A 21,172-nucleotide genomic window follows, 5' to 3' on the forward strand; every position below is an offset into this window, starting at 1 on the left:
TTGGACTGACACAAAGTATTCCTAAAAAAGAACAGCTTTGAATAAGGAAAAAACATTCTTTATTTTCCTGGTTTCAGAACAGACAGTTCCTTTCTTTGTCTAATTTTAGACTACTGGACAGTTTGCCTTTCTGTGCTTCTCTTAGTTTTCAGATATCTATCTCACATGGTGAAACCTAGTGCAGCTTCCACCTGGCACCTCTAATGGGGTGAACAATGTTGTACAACCCATGGCACAGTTTTAGTTGTGCCACCCAAGCTGTGCTACAGGTCTGCACGAGAGAGGGATATGTAATGACCACAACATTTCAGGGATGCAAATACTATTGGATTCTGTATAGGTCGCCCAAAGTTGAGTACATAATTTTGGGCACAGATCCATATGTTAACTAATTGGTTAATTAGGTGATAATCAATTATTGACATTGCTAATTGGCAGTCAGTATTTATGCACAGATCTGACCTATGCCCTTATTCTATAACCTGTGTTCCCAACATATCTTGCATGCAACATCAAAGGGGGTGTGGCCAGGGGAGGGGCATAGGCGAGTCAGGGGCATTCCCCAGATTCCTGTTCCTAACTTCCATTAGTTGGATGCGAACACTTCGTCAGGCGTAAATACTTGTGCCCAGTGTTAGAGTCAAAATACATTCTAAGCTAATATTCTATAAATCCATTTCATTTGAAACGCCCTTTTTAGAATACTAACTTAACTCAGATCATCCCGGCACTTAACTTCAGTTGACCTATGCAGAATTCTGCCCATAATCTTGTATCCAGGGCTGTAAAAATAGTGCTTATATAATTTGAGGGTGGGAGGGGGTTCCTATTTTGATAAAGCTGTGCTTATATTTTAGTAGTAGGTTTGTAACATATAACTTCTGACTTTGCATGATGTAGTGATACTAAACCAACATAGCTGACTGACAGCATGACCATTCACTTAACATTATAACAAGGCTGTGGATAATAAAACTAATTAAAACAAAGTATGTTATTGGAAGAACACAGCATATAATACAGAAGAAATGTGCATCTTTTTGCAGTCTCTCTGAAAAGCTTTGGCTTTTGCATTGCAATCAATTTGTTCTGTCTTAATAAAATGACAGGCATCAGAAACTAGCATCTGAGTCCATCAGGTGGAATTTTAAAAGCCCAGGGTTCAAATAGAAAACTGAAATACAAATCAAAGGATAGGACTACAATTTTCCACATACCAAAATACAATAGCCTTTAGAGTCCTGCCAGGAGAATAAAACTAGACTTCTGTTGTGCATATGCACTTTCCAGAATCATCTCTTTTGGTGTAAACTTCTTAAAAAAAAAAAGTTCACCCTAGTAAGCAATAAATGTCATAGTATATGACATGATATTAATAATTACAGATTAAAGCTATTTTACAATCTAGTGTTCAAAAGAACAATGGAGTTTTGCTTGAAGCTTTGCTCATACATTGAACTTGAATTTATTATCTATTATGTTAAATGTTTATTTTTTCTCTAGATTTTCATTATAATCCTAAATACTATAGGTTGCTAAAATATATTTTTCTATATATAGCATCAAATATATTGGTGGCTTATATTATGATAGAGCTCATAAACTTAAAAATAACACATTTTAAGTACAGGAAAACAGTGTGGAATACAGACTTACATTAAATCATATTCAATGTAACTTATCATTAAACCCTAAGGGCAGTACTCATTCCTGCCTTCTCTATATGAGCATGGTCCAGAGCCATTTCCTGGCTTAGTTTCCTACAGGGCAGTGGTTTTAAAATGTTTTGCAAATAGCAAGGAAGAGCAAGACGCTCTGTGTATTTTATTTTTCCAAATTAGTTCAGGAATTTTGTATTTGTTCAACTTAAGAGTTTAGCAGGAAAATAATTGTACAGCTTTCGTGGCTGGAGGCGGAGTGAGTGGGAGAAAGTGAGTGCATTTGTTTAACCTCAGTGCTGCCTTAACCCCCTTTGCCTTGCTTTCAGATGACAAAGAAACCCCACAGAAAGAGCTGGGATGATTATAACTATGATTCAGAGCTGGTTAGTACACATCCATACAGTATGAGCATGTTTGTTGTTTCTGATAGAGGGGGTACTCTGTGATCTTTTCATAATTAAAAAGTAAAGGGGATAAAGGAATGATAAGGAAAAGGGGCTCATTTTCGAAAGAGAAAAACGTTTAAAAAGTGGCATAAAGTGGCATTTGGACATTTTTCTCACAAAAACGCTCAAATCAGAGTTTTCAAAATCTATTTTTTAGACTTTTTCTATGAAGTCTGTCAGAAGTGTGTTCATATCACAAGGGGGCGTGTCGGGGTGTTTTGAAGGCAGGATTAGGGCGTGCCTAACACTTGAGTGTTTTACAGCCATAATGGAACAAAACAAAAACATCCAGGACTAAAACCAAGACGTTTTGGTCTAGAACTGTTTTTAGAACGCATAAGGCACAAAAAGGTGACTTAAATGACCAGATGACCACTGGAGGGAATCAGTCGTGACCCCCCAATACCCCCCCAGTGGTCATTGACCCCTTCCACCCCCCAAAAAATGTGAATAAAAATATGACTTACCAGCCTCAATGACAGTTTCAGATGTTAAAAGTCATCTCTATTAGAGCAGCATGCAGGTTCCTGGAGTAAATGACAACAGCAGATGTTAAAAGTCGGGTCTGTTAGAGCAGCATGCAGGTCCCTGGAGTAGTGTAGTGGTCAGTGCAGTACACAGTGGGGGACCCAGGTCCCTATCTCCCTCTACCTGTCGCACTTGTGGTGGAAACTATAACCCCTCCCAAAGTCACCAAAACCCTACTGTACCCACATATAGGTGCACCCTTCACCCATAAACGCTATTGTAGTGGGGGATAGTGGATTTTGGATGGGTTTTGGAGGGCTCAGGGGACAAGATAAGGGAGCAAAGGTGAGATCTGTAGCTGGGAGCATTTTTATGAAGTGCACAGACATTCCCTCTAGGGTGCCCCATTGCTCTCCTGGGATGTCTGGGGGACCATTCAGTTAAAAATGCTGGCTGCTCCTACATCCCAGTGGCATGAATCTCTATGTTTTGCACCAGTTATTTTTTTTTTAAATGAACCAAAAAACAAAATGTCCAAATCAGAAAACCTTGTTCAAAACAGTATTTTTTGAAGAAAAAAAAAAAAAGATGTTTTTCTTTTTTGAAAATGACCTTTCTCCGAGGACAAGCAGGCTGCTTGTTCTCACTGATGGGTGACGTCCACGGCAGCCCCTCCAATCGGAAACTTCACTAGCAAAGGCCTTTGCTAGTCCTCGCGGGCCCATGCGCACCGCGCATGCGCGGCCGTCTTCCCGCCCGAACCGGCTCGTGTTCGTCAGTCTTCTTTTGTCCGCGCTCGGGACGGTCGTGTTTTGCGCCGTTTCGTGCCCCTCAAAGTTGACCCTCACGCGTCTTCGCAATTTCTTTACGAAAAACAAAAAAACAAGACCTCGGTCTTTCCCTTCCTGTATTTCCAGTTGTTTTCCCCGACGTAAGTTTCCTTTCGCTTTCGGGGTAGGCCTTTTTTAGGGCCTCGGTACGGGTTTTTCTCTCCCTATTTTTGGTGCCCTTAGTCGCCATTACGAATTTTGATTTCGCCGGCGTGATTTTTCTGCCCATGTCATCGAAGTCTCTCAGCGGCTTCAAGAAGTGCACCCAGTGTGCCCGGGTAATCTCGCTCACTGATAGGCACGCCTCGTGTCTTCAGTGTCTGGGGGCTGGGCACCGCCCGCAGGCCTGTAATCTTTGCGCTGTTTTACAGAAGAGGACTCAGGTTGCGAGATTGGCCCAGTGGAACGTGTTGTTCTCGGGCTCTTCGTCAACAACAGCACCGGAGGCATCGAGTGCATCGACGTCGGCAGCATCAAGACCTTCGGCATCGACTGCATCGAGGTATCGACCCTCTGCATCGTCGGTACCGAAACATCAAAAGGTTGCGTCAGCGTTGGTGGTACCGGGACCTCCACTGCTGCTGATGTCGTCGGACGGTGGTGCTTCGACTGGAGTGCAGGTGAGGGCTGTCCATTCCCCTGCTGGTGGCGGTGAGCCTTCGGGTGGGTCTCCCCCTACCCTGAGGGCTCCTGCGGTACAGCCCCCCCCCCCCCCCCCCCCCCCGAGACTGACCTTCTTCGGCCTCGGCCCCGAGGAAGAGATGGCTGGATTCTACGTCCTCCTCGTCAGTACCGGGAAGCTCCGGTGACATGCTTCGTTTGAAAAAATCAAAGAAGCATCGACACCGGTCTCCTTCCCGCATCGGTACCGAGAGCTCTGGGTCACCGAGGGAGTCGGCACCCAGTAGGCATCGGCACCGGGAGGACCGCTCACCCTCTGTTCAAGAGGTGTCGATGCGCTCCACCTTGGACAGCCCGGAACAGCCTCCACGCCCGGAACAGACTCTGACCTCGACGCCTGCATCGGCTTCCATGTCTTTCTCCACAGCCGCTCTACACGAGTGTCTCCGGGCCATTCTCCCGGAGATCCTGGGAGAGCTGTTGCGCCCTTCCCCTCCGGTACCGGGGGTGCTTGCGCCATCGGTACCGTCGAGTGAGGCGCCGGCTGGCCCCTTGCCCGGGATGAGGTCTCCGACATCGGTGCCGCTTGCTGTACCGACTGCGGCTGCCTCCCAGGAAGGCTCCCCGACGACGTCGGCGGAGGGAGCTTCGCCGGTGCTGGCGAGGGAGTCTACCTCTCGACGTTCTCACCGTGGCCGTGTTTCCACGGAGTCGAGTCGGGCACGGCTTCAGACACAGGTTCATGAACTTGTGTCTGACACCGATGGTGAGGCCTCGTGGGAGGAGGAGGAGGACATCAGATATTTCTCTGACGAGGAGTCTGATGGTCTTCCTTCTGATCCCACTTCCTCCCCTGAAAGGCAGCTTTCTCCTCCCGAGAGTCTGTTTTTTGCGGCCTTTGTCCGGGAGATGTCTACGGCCATCCCCTTCCCGGTGGTTGTGGAGGATGAGCCCAGGGCTGAAATGTTTGAGCTCTTGGACTATCCTTCTCCACCTAAGGAAGCGTCCACAGTACCCATGCATCATGTCCTAAAAAAGACATTGCTGGCGAACTGGACCAAGCCTTTAACTAATCCCCACATTCCCAAGAAGATCGAGTCCCAGTACCGGATCCATGGGGACCCAGAGCTGAAGCGCACTCAGTTGCCTCACGACTCTGGTGTGGTGGATCTGGCCCTAAAGAAGGCTAAGAGTTCTACGGAGCATGCTTCGGCGCCCCCGGGCAAGGACTCTAGAACCTTTGGGAGGAAGGCCTACCATTCTTCTATGCTCGTGGCCAAAATTCAGTCTTACCAGCTCTACACGAGCATACATATGCGGAACAATGTGCGGCAGTTGGCGGGCTTGGTGGACAAGCTCCCTCCTGAGCAAGCCAAGCCATTTCAGGAGGTGGTCAGGCAGCTGAAGACATGCAGAAGATTCCTGGCCAGAGGGGTATATGATACCTTTGATGTTGCGTCCAGGGCCGCTGCTCAAGGTGTGGTGATGCGCAGACTCTCATGGCTGCGTGCCTCCGACATGGAGAATAGGATCCAGCAGTGGATTGCGGACTCCCCTTGCCGAGCGGACAATATTTTTGGATAGAAAGTCGAACAGGTGGTAGAACAGCTCCAACAGCGGGATACCGCTTTCGACAAGTTCTCCCGCCGGCAGCCTTCAGCATCTACCTCCTCAGGTAGACGTTTTTATGGGGGAAGAAAGACTGTTCCCTACTCTTCTGGCAAGCGTAGGTACAATCCTCCTTCTCGACAGCCTGCGGCCCAGGCTAAGCCCCAGCGCGCTCGCTCTCGTCAGCAGCGTGCGCCTCAGCAAGGCCCCTCGGCTCCCCAGCAAAAGCAAGGGGCGAGCTTTTGACTGGCTCCAGCAGAGCATAGCCGACATCAATGTGTAAGTGCCGGGCGATCTACCGGTCGGGGGGAGGTTGAAAGTTTTTCACCAAAGGTGGCCTCTCATAACCTCCGACCGTTGGGTTCTTCAAATAGTCCGGCAAGGATACACCCTCAATTTGGCCTCGAAACCTCCAAATTGCCCACCGGGAGCTCAATCCTACAGCTTCCAGCACAAGCAGGTACTTGCAGAGGAACTCTCCGCCCTTCTCAACGCCAATGTGGTCGAGCTCGTGCCATCCGGGCAAGAAGGGCTGGGATTCTATTCCAGGTACTTCCTTGTGGAAAAGAAAACAGGGGGGATGAGTCCCATCCTAGACCTAAGGGCCCTGAACAAATATCTGGTCAAGGAAAAGTTCAGGATGCTTTCCCTGGGCACCCTTCTTCCCATGATTCAGGAAAACGACTGGCTATGCTCTCTGGACTTGAAGGACGCCTACATGCACATCCCGATACTGCCAGCTCACAGGCAGTATCTGCGATTTCAGCTGGGCACACGTCACTTCCAGTACTGTGTGCTACCCTTTGGGCTCGCCTCTGCGCCCAGAGTGTTCACGAAGTGCCTGGCTGTAGTAGCAGCGGCGCTTCGCAGGCTGGGAGTACACGTGTTCCCCTATCTCGATGATTGGCTGGTGAAGAACACATGCGAGGCAGGAGCTCTACAGTCCATGCAGATGACTATTCGCCTCCTGGAGCTACTGGGGTTTGTGATAAATTATCCAAAGTCCCATCTTCTTCCAGTACAGAGACTCGAATTCATAGGAGCTCTGCTGGATTCTCGGACGGCTCGTGCCTATCTCCCAGAGACGAGAGCCAACAACTTGTTGTCCCTCGTCTCTCGGGTGTGAGCGTCCCAGCAGATCACAGCTCGACAGATGTTGAGATTGTTGGGCCACATGGCCTCCACAGTTCATGTGACTCCCATGGCCCGCCTTCACATGCAATCTGCTCAATGGACCCTAGCTTCCCAGTGGTTTCAGGCTGCTGGGGATCTAGAAGACGTGATCCACGTGTCCATGAGTTTTCTCAAATCCCTGTATTGGTGGACGATTTGGTCCAATTTGACTCTGGGATGTCCTTTCCAAATTCCTCAGCCACAAAAAGTGCTGACTACGGATGCGTCTCTCCTGGGATGGGGAGCTCATGTCGATGGGCTTCACACCCAAGGGAGCTGGTCCCTCAAGGAACGCGATCTGCAGATCAATCTCCTGGAGTTACAAGCGGTCTGGAACGCTCTGAAGGCTTTCAGAGATCGGCTGTCCCACCAAATTATCCAAATTCAGACAGACAACCAGGTTGCCATGTATTACATCAACAAGCAGGGGAGCACCGGATCTCGCCCTCTGTGTCAGGAAGCCGTCAGCATGTGGCTGTGGGCTCGCCGTCACGGCATGGTGCTCCAAGCCACATATCTGGCAGGCGTAAACAACAGTCTGGCCGACAGGTTGAGCAGGATTATGCAACCTCACGAGTGGTCGCTCAACTCCAGAGTAGTGCGCCAGCTCTTCCAGGTGTGGGGCACCCCCTTGGTAGATCTCTTTGCATCTCGAGCCAACCACAAGGTCCCTCAGTTCTGTTCCAGGCTTCAGGCCCACGGCAGACTGGCATCGGATGCCTTCCTCCTGGACTGGGGGGAAGGTCTGCTGTATGCTTATCCTCCCATACCTCTGGTGGGGAAGAATTTGTTGAAACTCAAGCAAGACCGAGGCACCATGATTCTGATTGCTCCCTTTTGGCTGTGTCAGATCTGGTTCCCTCTTCTTCTGGAGTTGTCCTCCGAAGAACCGTGGAGATTGGAGTGTTTTCCGACCCTCATCACACAGGACGAAGGGGCGCTTCTGCATCCCAACCTCCGGTCTATGGCTCTCACGGCCTGGATGTTGAGAGCGTAGACTTTGCCTCTTTGGGTCTGTCAGAGGGTGTCTCCCGTATCTTGCTTGCTTCCAGGATAGATTCCACTAAGAGGAGTTACTTCTTTTTATGGAGGAGGTTTGCCGTCTGGTGTGATAGCAAGGCCCTAGATCCTCGCTTTTGTCCTACACAGACCCTGCTTGACTACCTTCTGCACTTGTCTGAGTCTGGTCTCACGACCAACTCTGTAAGGGTTCACCTTAGTGCAATCAGTGCATACCATTACCGTGTGGAAGGTAAGCCGATCTCAGGACAGCTTTTAGTTGTTCGCTTCATGAGAGGTTTGCTTTTGTCAAAGCCCCCCGTCAAACCTCCTAAAGTGTCATGGGATCTCAATGTCGTTCTCACCCAGCTGATGAAACCTCCTTTTGAGCCACTGAACTCCTGCCATCTGAAGTACTTGACCTGGAAGGTCATTTTCTTGGTGGCAGTTACTTCAGCTTGTAGAGTCAGTGAGCTTGAGGCCCTGGTAGCCCAGGCCCCTTACACCAAATTTCATCATAACAGAGTAGTCCTCCGCACTCACCTTAAGTTCTTGCCAAAGGTAGTGTCGGAGTTCCATCTGAACCAGTCAATTGTCTTGCCAACATTTTTTCCCCGTCCTCATTCCTGCCCTGCTGAACGTCAGCTGCACACATTGGACTGCAAAAGAGCATTGGCCTTCTATCTGGAGCGGACACAGCCCAACAGACAGTCCGCCCAATTGTTTGTTTCTTTTGATCCCAACAGGAGGGGAGTGGCTGTGGGGAAACGCACCATATCCAATTGGCTAGCAGATTGCATTTCCTTCACTTACGCCCAGGCTGGGCTGGCTCTTGAGGGTCATGTCACGGCTCACAATGTCAGAGCCATGGCTGCGTCAGTGGCCCACTTGAAGTCAGCCACTATTGAAGAGATCTGCAAAGCTGCGACGTGGTCATCTGTCCACACATTCACATCTCATTACTGCCTGCAGCAGGATACCCGACGCGACAGTCGGTTCGGGCAGTCAGTGCTTCAGAATCTGTTTGGGGTTTAGAATCCAACTCCACCCCCCTAGGCCCATGTTTATTCTGTTCCAGGCTACACTCTCAGTTAGTTGGATAAATTGTTAGGTCAATCTCAGTTATGTCCTCGCCGTTGCGAGGCCCAATTGACCATGTTTGTTGTTTTGAGTGAGCCTGGGGGCTAGGGATACCCCATCAGTGAGAACAAGCAGCCTGCTTGACCTCGGAGAAAGCGAATGCTACATACCTGTAGAGGGTATTCTCCGAGGACAGCAGGCTGATTGTTCTCACAAACCCGCCCGCCTCCCCTTTGGAGTTATGTCTTCCCTTGTCTCTGTCTTGCTACATATGGGACTGATGAACACGAGCCGGTTCGGGCGGGAAGACGGCCGCGCATGCGTGGTGCGCATGGGCGCGCGAGGACTAGCAAAGGCCTTTGCTAGTGAAGTTTCCGATTGGAGGGGCTGCCGTGGACGTCACCCATCAGTGAGAACAATCAGCCTGCTGTCCTCGGAGAATACCCTCTACAGGTATGTAGCATTCGCTTTCTCCGAGGACAAGCAGGCTTCTTGTTCTCACATGTGGGTCGGCGTCCACGGTGGCCCCAGGAACGGAGATTTTCTAGGAAAATCTTCAAAACCTTTGCGACAGCCAGAAGAGTGTGGAACGGACGCACTGCGTATGCATGGCCATCTTCCCGCCCACGCACGTCCGTTTCCGCCTCAGTTTTTTCTTTTCCGCAGTGGAGAGTGGCTGCGTGTCGGTCTCTCTCCCGTAGGTCCCAGGAAAAACTTAGGTTCCCTTTCATAGCGTTTATCGCTTTCTTTTTGTTTTTGGTCGCCCCTTTTTCTTCTTTTTTTCCAGTTCGTTTAAAAACAAATCCCCCCCCCCCGCCCTCTTTTTCTTAGTTTTTGCCCTGGTAAGTTTCCTTTTTGATTTCTGTTGCGGCCTTTTTGGCCGCCCGTCCACAGTTCCCTTTTTGTGCCCTTTGTTGGCACGATGGAGCCGTTTGATTTCGCTGCTGCGATTTTTCTGCTGATGTCATCGAAGCCTCCCAGCGGCTTCAAGAAGTGTGCTTGGTGCCAGCGGTCCTAGTGCGTCCAGTGCCTTGGGCCCGAACATAGCCCAGATGCCTATAAGTTGTGTCTTAGCTTGAAAATGCGGACGCAGGCTTCGAGAAGAGCTCTTCGGGACCGTCTTTTTGGAACTCCGACTGCTTCCTCGACATCAACATCGACAGCGGTACCGAGGTTGGTGGCGTCGATATCGGCACCGGGGATGGCATCGACATCGGGAGCACAGGTAATGGCTGTCTGGACTTCATCTTTAGCTGGGAGCAGTGAGCCGTCGAGTGGGTCTCCACCTGTCTCGAAGGCTGCTGCTGGGCAGGCCCACCGGGACCTACCGATGTCGGACCCAACCTCGAGGAGGCATGGGGATTCCACGTCCTCCTCGTTGGTACCGAGGAGTACCGGTGACGTGCTTCGAGCAAAGGCGAAGAAGCATCGGCACCGGTCTCCTTCGAGACACGGTACCGGGAGCTCTGGGGTGTTGAAGGATTCGGCACCCGGAAAGCGTCGACGCCGGGAGGGACCGCTCACCCTCCATCCAGGAGGTGTCGATGTGTCGATCTCCAGACAGCCCGGTACCGCCTCCCAGGCCTTCGCAGATTCTGATGTCAACTCCTGCACCGGCCTCCCAGCCCTCCTCGACAACGACTCTGGAAGAGAGCATCCAAGCCATTCTTCCAGGGCTTCTGGAAGGGCTGTTGCAGCGCTGTGTTCCGGTACCGGGGGGTGCTTGCGCCCTCGGTACCGACGATGGAAGCAGTGGCTGGCTCTGTGCCTGTGGTGAGGTCCCCGACGCCGGTACCGCTTGCAGCATCGGCCTCGGCTGCCACTCAGGTTGACTCTCCGTCGACGTTGATGTTGGGAGGTTCATCGCCGCTGGCATGGGAGTCGACCTCTCGACATCGCCATCGAGGACTTGGTTCCTCGGCGTCGAGACGGGCCCAGTTTCGGACTGTAGTTCGTGAACTCTTGTCCGATACCTAGGAGGATGCCTCCTGGGATGAAGGGGAAGACCCCAGATATTTCTCTTCAGACGAGTCTTCTGATCTTCCTTCTGATCCCACTCCTTCACCTGAGAGGAAGCTTTCTCCGCCAGAGAGTCTGTCCTTCTCCTCCTTTGTCCGGGAAATGTCTGTGGGCATTCCCTTCCCTTTGGTAAATGAGGATGAGCCCAGGACTAAAATGCTCGAGGTCCTGGACTATCCTTCGCCACCTAAAGAGTCATCCACTGCCGCTCTGCATAATGTCCTCAAGGAGACATTGCTGAGGAACTGGATGAAACCGTTATCTAATCCCACCATCACCAAGAAAGCAGAGCCCCAATATCGGATCCATAGAGAACCTGAGTTTATGAGGTCACAGTTACCTCACGACTCTGCAGTTGTGGATTCCGCTCTCAAGAGAGCCAGAAGTACTAGAGATTTCGCCTCGGTGCCCCCGGGGCGAGAGGCTAGGACCTTAAACTCTTTTGGGAGGAAGGCCTACCAGTCCTCTATGCTCGTGTCCAAAATTCAGTCTTACCAGCTCTACACGATAAGGAACAATGTTAAGCAACTGGCGGACTTGGTGGATAAGCTCCCTCTGGAGCATGCCAGGCCTTTTCAGGAGGTGGTCAGGCAGCTGAAGGTGTGTCATAAATTCCTGTCCAGGGGTGCTTATGACACTTTTGATGTTGCATCCAGATCCGCTGCTCAAGGTATAGTGATGCACAAACTCTCATGGCTGCGTGCCTCTGACCTGGACAATCGGACCCAGAAGCTGCTTGCGGATGTCCCTTGCCGGGGGGATAATATTTTTGGTGAGAAGGTTGAGCAGGTGGTAGAGCAGCTCCACCAGCGGGAAACCACTCTCGACAAACTCTCCCACTGGGTGCCTTCAGCATCTACTTCAACTGATAGACGTTTTTTCAGGGGAAGGAGGAATGCTCCCTATGCTTATGGTAAGCGCAGGTACAATCAACCTTCCCGACAGCCTTCTCAGGCTCAGCCCCAGCTCGCTCGTTCGCGTCAACAGCGTGCGCCCAGACAGGCCCCTGCAGCTCCCCAGCAAAAGCAAGGGATGGGCTTTTGACTGGCTCCAGTTGAGCATAGCCGCCATCAACGTATCTGTACTGGACGATCTGCCGGTTGGAGGGAGGTTAAAATGTTTTCACCAAAGGTGGCCTTTCATAACCTCCGACAGATGGGTTCTTCAAATAGTCCGGTCCGGGTACTCCCTCAATTTGATTTCCAAACCTCCAAATTGTCCACCGGGAGCTCAGTCTTTTAGCTTCCAGCACAGGCAGGTACTTGCAGAGGAACTCTTCGCTTTTCTCAGCGCCAATGCGGTCGAGCCCGTTCCACCAGGGTAAGAAGGGCTGGGATTCTATTCCAAGTACTTCCTTGTGAAAAAGAAAACAGGGGGAATGCGTCCTATCCTAGACCAAAGAGCCCTGAACAAATATCTGGTCCGAGAAAAGTTCAGGATGGTTTCCCTGGGCACCCTTCCCATGATTCAGAAAAACGATTGGCTATGCTCTCTGGACTTGAAAGATGCTTACACTCACATTCTGATACTTCCAGCTCACAGGAAGTATCTTCAATTCCGTCTGGGAACACAGCACTTCCAGTATTGTCCTTTGGGCTCACGTCTGCTCCCAGGGTTTTTACAAAATGCCTGGCAGTAGTTGCAGCGTTGCTACGCAGACTGGGAGTACATGTGTTCCCTTATCTCGATGATTGGCTGGTGAAGAACACCTCAGAAGCAGGAGCTCTACAGTCCATGCAGATGACTCTCCAACTCCTGGAGCTACTAAGGTTTGTTATAAATTACCCAAAGTCTCACCTCCTTTCAGTTCAACAACTAGAATTCATAGGAGCTCTGCTGGATTCACAGACGGCTCGTGCCTATCTCCCCGAGATGAGAGCGTCTCAGTGGATCACAGCTTGGCAGATGTTGAGATTGCTAGGCCATATGGCCTCCACAGTTCATGTGACGCCCATGGCATGCCTTCACATGAGATCTGCTCAATGGATCCTAGCTTCCCAGTGGTATCAAGTTGCGAGGAATCTAGAGGATGTGATCCAGCTGTCCACCGATTTTCACAATTCCCTTCAGTGGTGGACAATTCGATCCAGTTTGACCTTGGGATGTCCCTTCCAAATTCCTCAGCCTCAAAAAGTGCTGACTACGGATGCATCTCTCCTGGGGTGGGGAGCTCATGTAGATGGGCTCCACACTCAGGGAGCTTGGTCCCTTCAGGAATCAGGTCTTCAGATCAATCTCCTGGAGTTGCGAGCGATCTGGAACGCTCTGAAGGCTTTCAGAGATCGGCTGTCCAATCAAATTATCCAAATTCAGACAGACAACCAGGTTGCCATGTACTACGTCAGCAAGCAGGGGGGCACCGGATCTCGCCCCTCTGTGTCAGGAAGTCGTCCAGATGTGGCTTTGGGTTCGCCGTCACAGCATGCTTCTCCAAGCCATGTATCTGGTGGGTGTAAACAACAGTCTGGCCGACAGATTGAGCAGGATAATGCAACTTCACGAGTGGTCTCTCAACTTGGGCGTGGTACACAAGATCTTGCGGGAGTGGGGCACCCCCTTGGTGGATCTTTTTGCCACTCAGATCAATCACAAGGTCCCTCAGTTCTGTTCCAGACTTCAGGCCCACGACAGGCTAGCATCAGATGCCTTCTTTCTTCATTGTGGGGAGGGCCTTCTGTATACTTATCCTCCCATACCTCTGGTGGGGTAGACTTTGCTGAAACTCAAGCAAGATCGCGGAACCATGATTCTAATTGCGCCCTTTTGGCCACGTCAGATTTGGTTCCCCCTGAAGAACCATGGACCTTTCGAATGTCAAAAGAACATATTGAACACGGCTGGACTTTCTAAGCATTCTTACATTGAGATAAGTACTTTTGCCAAGCTTGAATGTATTTGAAAACAGTGTCTCTTATGCATCTGTTTGTTGGGACTAGACATTTATAAGTCATTTAGTGGAGTTTTTTTTGAGACCCATGACTGATAAGGCCTCCTCATTATACAAAAGGCTTGTCCTTTAAGAACGAGGATCAGCCGAGTGACCTGAGGTCTTTTTTTCTCCACTTTGTTGTTTCATCAATAGTTTCCCGCAAACACGTTGCATAACGGGTAGGAGAGTGATAGTATTATTGAAAATAGATCCTACTTATTCCGGAATATTACAGTGTTTTCCAACCCTCATCACTCAGAACGAGGGGGCGCTTCTGCATCCCAACCTCCAGTCCCTGGCTCTCACAGCCTGGATGATGAAGGCGTAGACTTTGCCTCCTTGAGTCTTTCTGAGGGTGTCTCCCGAGTCTTGCTTCCAGGAAAGATTCCATAAAGAGGTGTTACTCTTTTAAATGGAGGAGGTTTGCCATCTGGTGTGACAGCAAGGCCCTAGATCCTCGTACTTGTCCTACACAGACCCTGCTTGAATACCTTCTACACTTGTCAGAGTCTGGTCTCAAGACCAACTCAGTAAGAGTTCATCTTAGTGCAATTAGTGCTTTCCATTATCGTGTAGACGGTAAGCCTATCTCTGGACAGCTTTTAGTTGTTCGATTCATGAGAGGTTTGCTCTTGTCAAAGCCCCCAGTCAAACCTCCACCAGTGTCATGGGATCTCAACGTCGTCCTCACCCTGCTGATAAAACCTCCTTTTGATCCACTGGATTCCTGCCATCTGAAGTACTTGACCTGGAAGGTCATTTTCTTGGTGGCTGTTACTTCAGCTCATAGAGTCAGTGAGCTCCAAGCCTTGGTAGCCCATGCTCCTTATACTAAATTTCATCATAACAGAGTAGTCCTCAGTACGCACCCTAAGTTCTTGCTGAAGGTGGTGTCGGAGTTCCATCTGAACCAGTCAATTGTCTTGCCAACATTTTTTCCCCGTCCTCATTCCTGCCCTGCTGAACGTCAGCTGCACACATTGGACTGCAAAAGAGCATTGGCCTTCTATCTGGAGCGGACACAGCCCAACAGACAGTCCGCCCAATTGTTTGTTTCTTTTGATCCCAACAGGAAGGGAGTTGCTGTCAGGAAACACACCATTTCAAATTGGCTAGCAGATTGCATTTCTTTCACTTACGCCCAGGCTGGGCTGACTTTTGAGGGTCATGTCACGGCTCATAGTGTTCGAGCCATGGCTGTGTCAGTGGCTCACTTGAAGTCACCCACTATTGAAGAGATTTGCAAGGCTGCGACATGGTCATCAGTCCACACATTCACATCTCACTACTGCCTTCAGCAGGATTCCCTACGTGACAGTCGGTTCGGGCAGTCTGTGCTGCAGAATCAGTTTGAGGTCTAGAATCCAACTCCACCCCCCCCCCCCCCCCCCCCACAATCATTTTTGTTCTGTTCCCAGCTGCACTCTCAGCTGTTCTTCGTAGGTCAATCTCTGTTATGTCCTCGCCGTTGCGAGGCTCAATTGACCTTCTTTGTTGTTTTGAGTGAGCCTGGGGGCTAGGGATACCCCACATGTTAGAACAAGCAGCCTGCTTGTCATTAGAGAAAGCGAAGATACTTACCTGTAGCAGTTATTCTCCGAGGACAGCAGGCTGATTGTTCTCATCAACCCGCCCTCCTCCCCTTTGGAGTTGTTGTGTTCTGTTTTATTTGCTTTTCATTTAACTGAGACGGGAACGGATGCGCACGGGTGGGAAGATGGCCGCTCATGCGCAGTGCGTCCATTCTGCGCTCTACTGGCTGTCGCAAAGGTTTTGAAGATTTTGCTGGAAAATCTCTGTTCCTGGGGCCGCCATGGATGCCGACCCACATATGAGAACAATCAGCCTGCTGTCCTCAGAGAATACCAGGTAAGTATCTTTGCTTTTCTACTCATCTAAGTCGGACTTAGATGTCATATTGAAAATGCTCCTCAAAGTGAACTAAAGCATTTTTTTTTTGTTCACTGTGTTGATTGACTGTAGCATAGTTATACATTTTCGTCATTTTCTTCCCATGTGACTTCTCTTACATATGTGTTTGAATGAGGAGCTCCAAATGGACACATTCACTCATTCTCACAAACTGGATATCTTTTTAGTGGAGGGCAGCAATCATGAGCACACAGCATACCACAAATACTTTTGCTGGCCTCCCACTTAGTCACCTCTCCCCTCTCCAGTCGGTTCAAAACTCTGCTGCCCGTCTCATCTTCCACCAGGGTCGCTTTACTCATACTACCCCTCTCCTCAAGACCCTTCACTGGCTCCCTATCCGTTTTCGCATCCTGTTCAAACTTCTTCTACTAACCTATAAATGTATTCACTCTGCTGCTCCCCAGTATCTCTCCACACTCGTCCTTCCCTACACCCCTTCCCGTGCACTCCGCTCCATGGATAAATCCTTCTTATCTGTTCCCTTCTCCACTACTGCCAACTCCAGACTTCGCGCCTTCTGTCTCGCTGCACCCTACGCCTGGAATAAACTTCCTGAGCCCCTACGTCTTGCCCCATCCTTGGCCACCTTTAAATCTAGACTGAAAGCCCACCTCTTCAACATTGCTTTTGACTCGTAACCACTTGTAACCACTCGCCTCCACCTACCCTCCTCTCTTCCTTCCCGTTCACATTAATTGATTTGATTTGCTTACTTTATTTATTTTTTGTCTATTAGATTGTAAGCTCTTTGAGCAGGGACTGTCTTTCTTCTATGTTTGTGCAGCGCTGCGTATGCCTTGTAGCGCTATAGAAATGCTAAATAGTAGTAGTAGTAGTAGGTTCATATGTTGTGCTGCACTCTGTCTTGCCTATAAGCTTGATTCTGTATTATAAAAGTAATTTTACTCCACTTACCATAAGAAAAGGTCCCAGTCCAACTGAAACTTACAATTTAGTTATTTGTGGTAAATGTGCTCGCTTGAAGAGAGAGCAATTTTTTGTGGAAAATTAAAATAACTGCCAGTGATACGCTGCTGATTTCTTATCAAGAAACCCTTGCTGCAAAATAATTATATCTCATAATGAAGCAAGAATTTTCTGAAGTCCTGAAAGTTCTACATACAGATTAATTACATTAAGCATGTTACAGTTACAGTATATACACTACTGTGCCTTTCCTGCAAATAGATAGTATCGCAAGGTACCTAAAAAGAGATCCACCTTGTTAATGGCATTTTTTTTGAAGGAGAGGTGTATCAATATCTACACAGTGGTTTCTGACACTATGGTGTGTATTAGAAAATGCAGAGAATTCCTTGTCGTCAGCAGCAGATGAATCCATTAACTAATGGGTTGTATCCACCTACCAGCGGGTGGAGATAGAGAACACTGAAGAACCACAGTGACCCTTGGACGGCTAGCCCCAACTGCCTTCAGTATTTCTCTATCTCCCAGCAGGTGTGGACGTAGCTTGATCAGCTCCTGGATTACTGCCTGGGGTGGCTCCTGTGCTTTGCCAGTTGAGCAGGGGTATTGTGGCTGGTGGTGCCCAATTTAAAGGCATATAGGTTCGCCCTTTCCCTTGCCTCACCCATTCCCCCCGCCTCCTGGAGTCCCTCTGTTGCTGCCTGCTTCCAACTTTCCTCACAGCGTAAAAAAAAAAAAAGAAGAAAAGCGCGCTTTTACTGCGTGGCTGTCCTGAGGCTTTTTCCAGAGATTCTGGTGCTGTGCAGCTTGACCGGAGCTCGTTGACTCGGTCTTCTGAGGTGAGAGTGGTGCCCAGCTCCTCCGGGGAGGTCCCGCGGATGCCATTCCGAACGGGGTAAGTTTTGGTGCAAGACCGCCATTTTATTGCTGTTTTTTCCGTCCTGTTGGACGATGGCTGCTGAAGGAGTTAAGCGCTGCTCCCGTTGTGGTAAATGCAGATCAGCAGCGGGGCTATGTAAAACGTGCTCCTTAGACGCTCGAGCTAGTATGAGCATGGTGAGCGATGATTCTTCCCGCTCGATGGAGCTGGCAGCGGACATCATTTTGGAAGCGCTGCATGCCTCGACCCTCGCGCTTCCGGAGGAGTCTGAGTGCAGGGGGACGCCTCATTTGGAGGCTACCAGAGGAGCTCCTACTTCCGTTTCTCCTAGTGCGGAGGCAGAGGGTCAGGGTGAGTTTTTCTCCCCTGAGTTTGTGCTGTTAATGCACAAAGCTTTCGTGCTGAAAAGAGCTCTGCTGCAGGTGTCTGACACTGCGTGGCATCTTTTAGAAGTCTGCAGGGCTCTGTTGCAGTATCTACAAATGACAAATGACTTCAGGACTTCTGATCACCTTTTTGTATTGTTGACAAGTCCTCGAAGCGGGGGTCTGGCGTCTAAGGCCAGTATAGCCCATTGGCTCAAAGAAGTCATTTTTTCTGTGTATCTGCTTTCAGGCCAGTCTCCGCCTGAAGCGTTTAAGGCCCATTCCACGAGAGCGATTTCCTCTTCGTGGGCTGAAACGGGTGCACTCTCTCTGCAAGAGATCTGTAGTGCAGCTACTTGGGCTTCTCAGCTCTTTTTTGCCCGGCATTACCGGCTAGATGTTGCAAGGAAGCAGGACGCAATTTTTGGAGCACAAGTGCTTGCTCGCGGTGTGGCCTGTTCCCACCCTAAGTAGAGAGTGCTTTTGTACATCCCATCAGTTAATGGATTCATCTGCTGCTGATGACAAGGAAGGGAAAATTAGGTTCTTACCTTGTTAATTTTCTTTCCTTTAGTCACAGCAGATGAATCCATGATCCCTCCCTGTCTGACTTTGTTTTTTGTTCAGATCTTTCATGCAGATATATATCTCATTGGGAGAAGTTGGACATCAGTTCTCAGAATTTCTACATGCTCTTCTGTGACAGGAGATTGAGTTCGTCCCTCCTTTGATGCTCCTGTTCTGGGGCGATTGTTCGAGGAAAGTTTATGTTATTATACCTTTATGGTTCACTCTGCTTTGGAAATCTCAAATACTGAAGGCAGTTGGGGCTAGCCGTCCAAGGGTCACTGTGGTTCTTCAGTGTTCTCTATCTCCACCTGCTGGTAGGTGGATACAACCGATCAGTTAATGGATTCATCTGCTGTGACTAAAGGACAGAAAATTACCAAGGTAAGAACCTAATTTTCCCTTCCTTGCTTCCTCTGTCCTAGATATTGTTTCTCCTTCCTAAACATAGTATTTCATCTTCCTTCCCATTTTCTTTTTCCTTGCAACCTCTGTTATGTTTATGGGGTCTATCTGTTCTCATCTTTCTCCTTCCTTCCTTATAGAGGATCCAACCTTTATCCAGCTCAAGTATAAGGGTAGTGACTGCTCCTTCCTACAGCAGTGCCACTCCTTCTTTGCCCCTATTTCTCTTTTGTTTTCTCTTTTATTCTCTTTTACTCCCTGTTCCTTTTTTTGCTCACTCTACTATCAGCTTAACAACAGCACAGTACTGCACTTCATTGGTAATGGAGCACATTGAACTTCTCCTGACTTCCACTGATAGCAGATAGGTTACTGGAGCAATTACAAGTAGAAAGGAAGAGAATGCTTTTATTTTTTATTTTTTGTTACATTTGTACCCCGCGCTTTCCCACTCATGGCAGGCGCAATGCGGCTTACATATTGTATACAGGTACTTATTTGTACCGGGGGCAATGGAGGGTTAAGTGACTTGCCCAGAGTCACAAGGAGCTGCCTGTGCCTGAAGTGGGAATCGAACTCAGTTCCTCAGGACCAAAATCCACCACCCTAACCACTAGGCCACTCCTCCACTCTCACCATTTGTAGTGATCATAGTTGTCACTTGAGTTCTGCTGCTGACTCTGCATCAGCAGATTTTTGCACTATGGGCTGGCTTGGAATAAGGGGCCCACATGAGAACTCTGTAGCACATTGCTGCTAATTTCCAGAAGTTTCATGATGCTTTTAAGTGCTGTGAGTGACCTGAGAGAATATGCTGTTTTCTTCCTTATTTCATGTTTGCTAAAACTAAATACTAATGGATCTGGAGGCTGGTTTGTGAGTCCTTCTCAGGAAGTCATGTCTGTCTCTCTTTTGTTTTGTACCTGACTGAGCATGTTTTAGTTTCTAATTGCATGATGATATTGCTAATTTTCTTCATGCATAATCAAAACTTTGTGTTCAAATACTTGTGGTAGTGTGAAAGAAAATTGTATCCATAACAATTAAATACATACAAATTACCTGTAGTTAATGCTGAATAAGTGTGAGCTAAATCTAAATGTGCCATCTACTGTCATGCTAGAAATATACTACAAACTGATCCCAGCCACATCTGTTTTCTTAATGGTACAAAGTCATTTGTAAAGGCTGTATAACAGATGGCAACTTTAGTTTTTTCCATGACTCCAGTGACATTCTTTGCCTGTGAAAGAATGAAATTGCTGCTGAAACAGAACATCATGCAATTCCTGGAATCCATGGATCACAGGATCTGAAAGAGCATGGTTTTACTAGAGGTGGATCTGGTTAGATGAATCTAATCAATTGCTTTGACTGGGTGACCAGAGAGTTAGATCAGAAACCAGCAATGGATGTAGAGTACTTAGATTTCAGGAAGGCCTTTGACATGGTTCCACATGTTGTATTGTGTGGAGCTTTTTGTCTAAGGGCTCCTTTTACAAAGTGGCGCTACCGATTAGTGTTTGCTGAATATGAAGAAGCCCATGAGAATTGAATGGGCTTCACGCTAATTGGTAGTGCAGCTTCGTAAAAGGAACCCAAAGTATGTACAAGTGTAATGGTGATTTTATTTATAATTTAATTTTGTATGTATGCTATGTAATCCACCAAGGACAATAAGATAGTGCAGGATATAAATGTTTTAAATAAATAATCAATGGATGGGCCATGCTGGTCTTTATCTACTGTCATTGGCCATTTTCAAGTTCAGGCTAAAAACCCACCTCTTTAACGCTGTTTCCATATCAACAAGCAGATCAATCCATAGACTGGGTTGTGTCCATCTACCAGCAGGTGGATCTAGAGAGCAATCTTTTGCCTCTCTATATGTGGTCATGTGCTACCAGGAAATCCTCAGTATTCTCTCAATCTAGCAGGTGTGTGGTCACACACAGCAGCTCTGGCTTGGTCTCCACGCCTATTTACTTAGGCTTTGTTGAGTACCTGGGGTTGAGGGCTCTTCATGAGCAAGTGCAAACCTGGTGGTGCCAGGTCCCTCCTTTTCTCCCCCCTCCCGCTGGCTCTGTTAAAAAAAAAAACAAAAAACAAAAAAAAAAACATTAAAATCTTGAAGCAGAAAAGATTTTACTTGCAGCTGCTCACTGGGACACAATTTGTTGCAGCTCGGAGCAAGAAGTAGGTAATTTTACCATTTCCTAGCGGGCATGGGGTTCCCCGAACTTTTCCCTCGTGGATCAT

At 48.7% G+C, this 21,172-nt stretch overlaps 1 protein-coding gene across 1 annotated transcript in view; it reads left to right on the plus strand.

The window, feature by feature from the left end:
- Positions 1-21,172, plus strand: part of MYO9A (myosin IXA) — a 980,547-nt gene that overhangs the window by 477,453 nt on the left and 481,922 nt on the right. Inside the window, 1 exon segment of the mRNA XM_030187859.1 lies at positions 1,988-2,044. Within this exon segment, the coding sequence (XP_030043719.1) occupies positions 1,988-2,044 (57 nt within the window).

This window comes from Microcaecilia unicolor, chromosome 1 (genome assembly GCF_901765095.1).
Source record: "Microcaecilia unicolor chromosome 1, aMicUni1.1, whole genome shotgun sequence".
Lineage (NCBI taxonomy): Eukaryota > Metazoa > Chordata > Amphibia > Gymnophiona > Siphonopidae > Microcaecilia > Microcaecilia unicolor.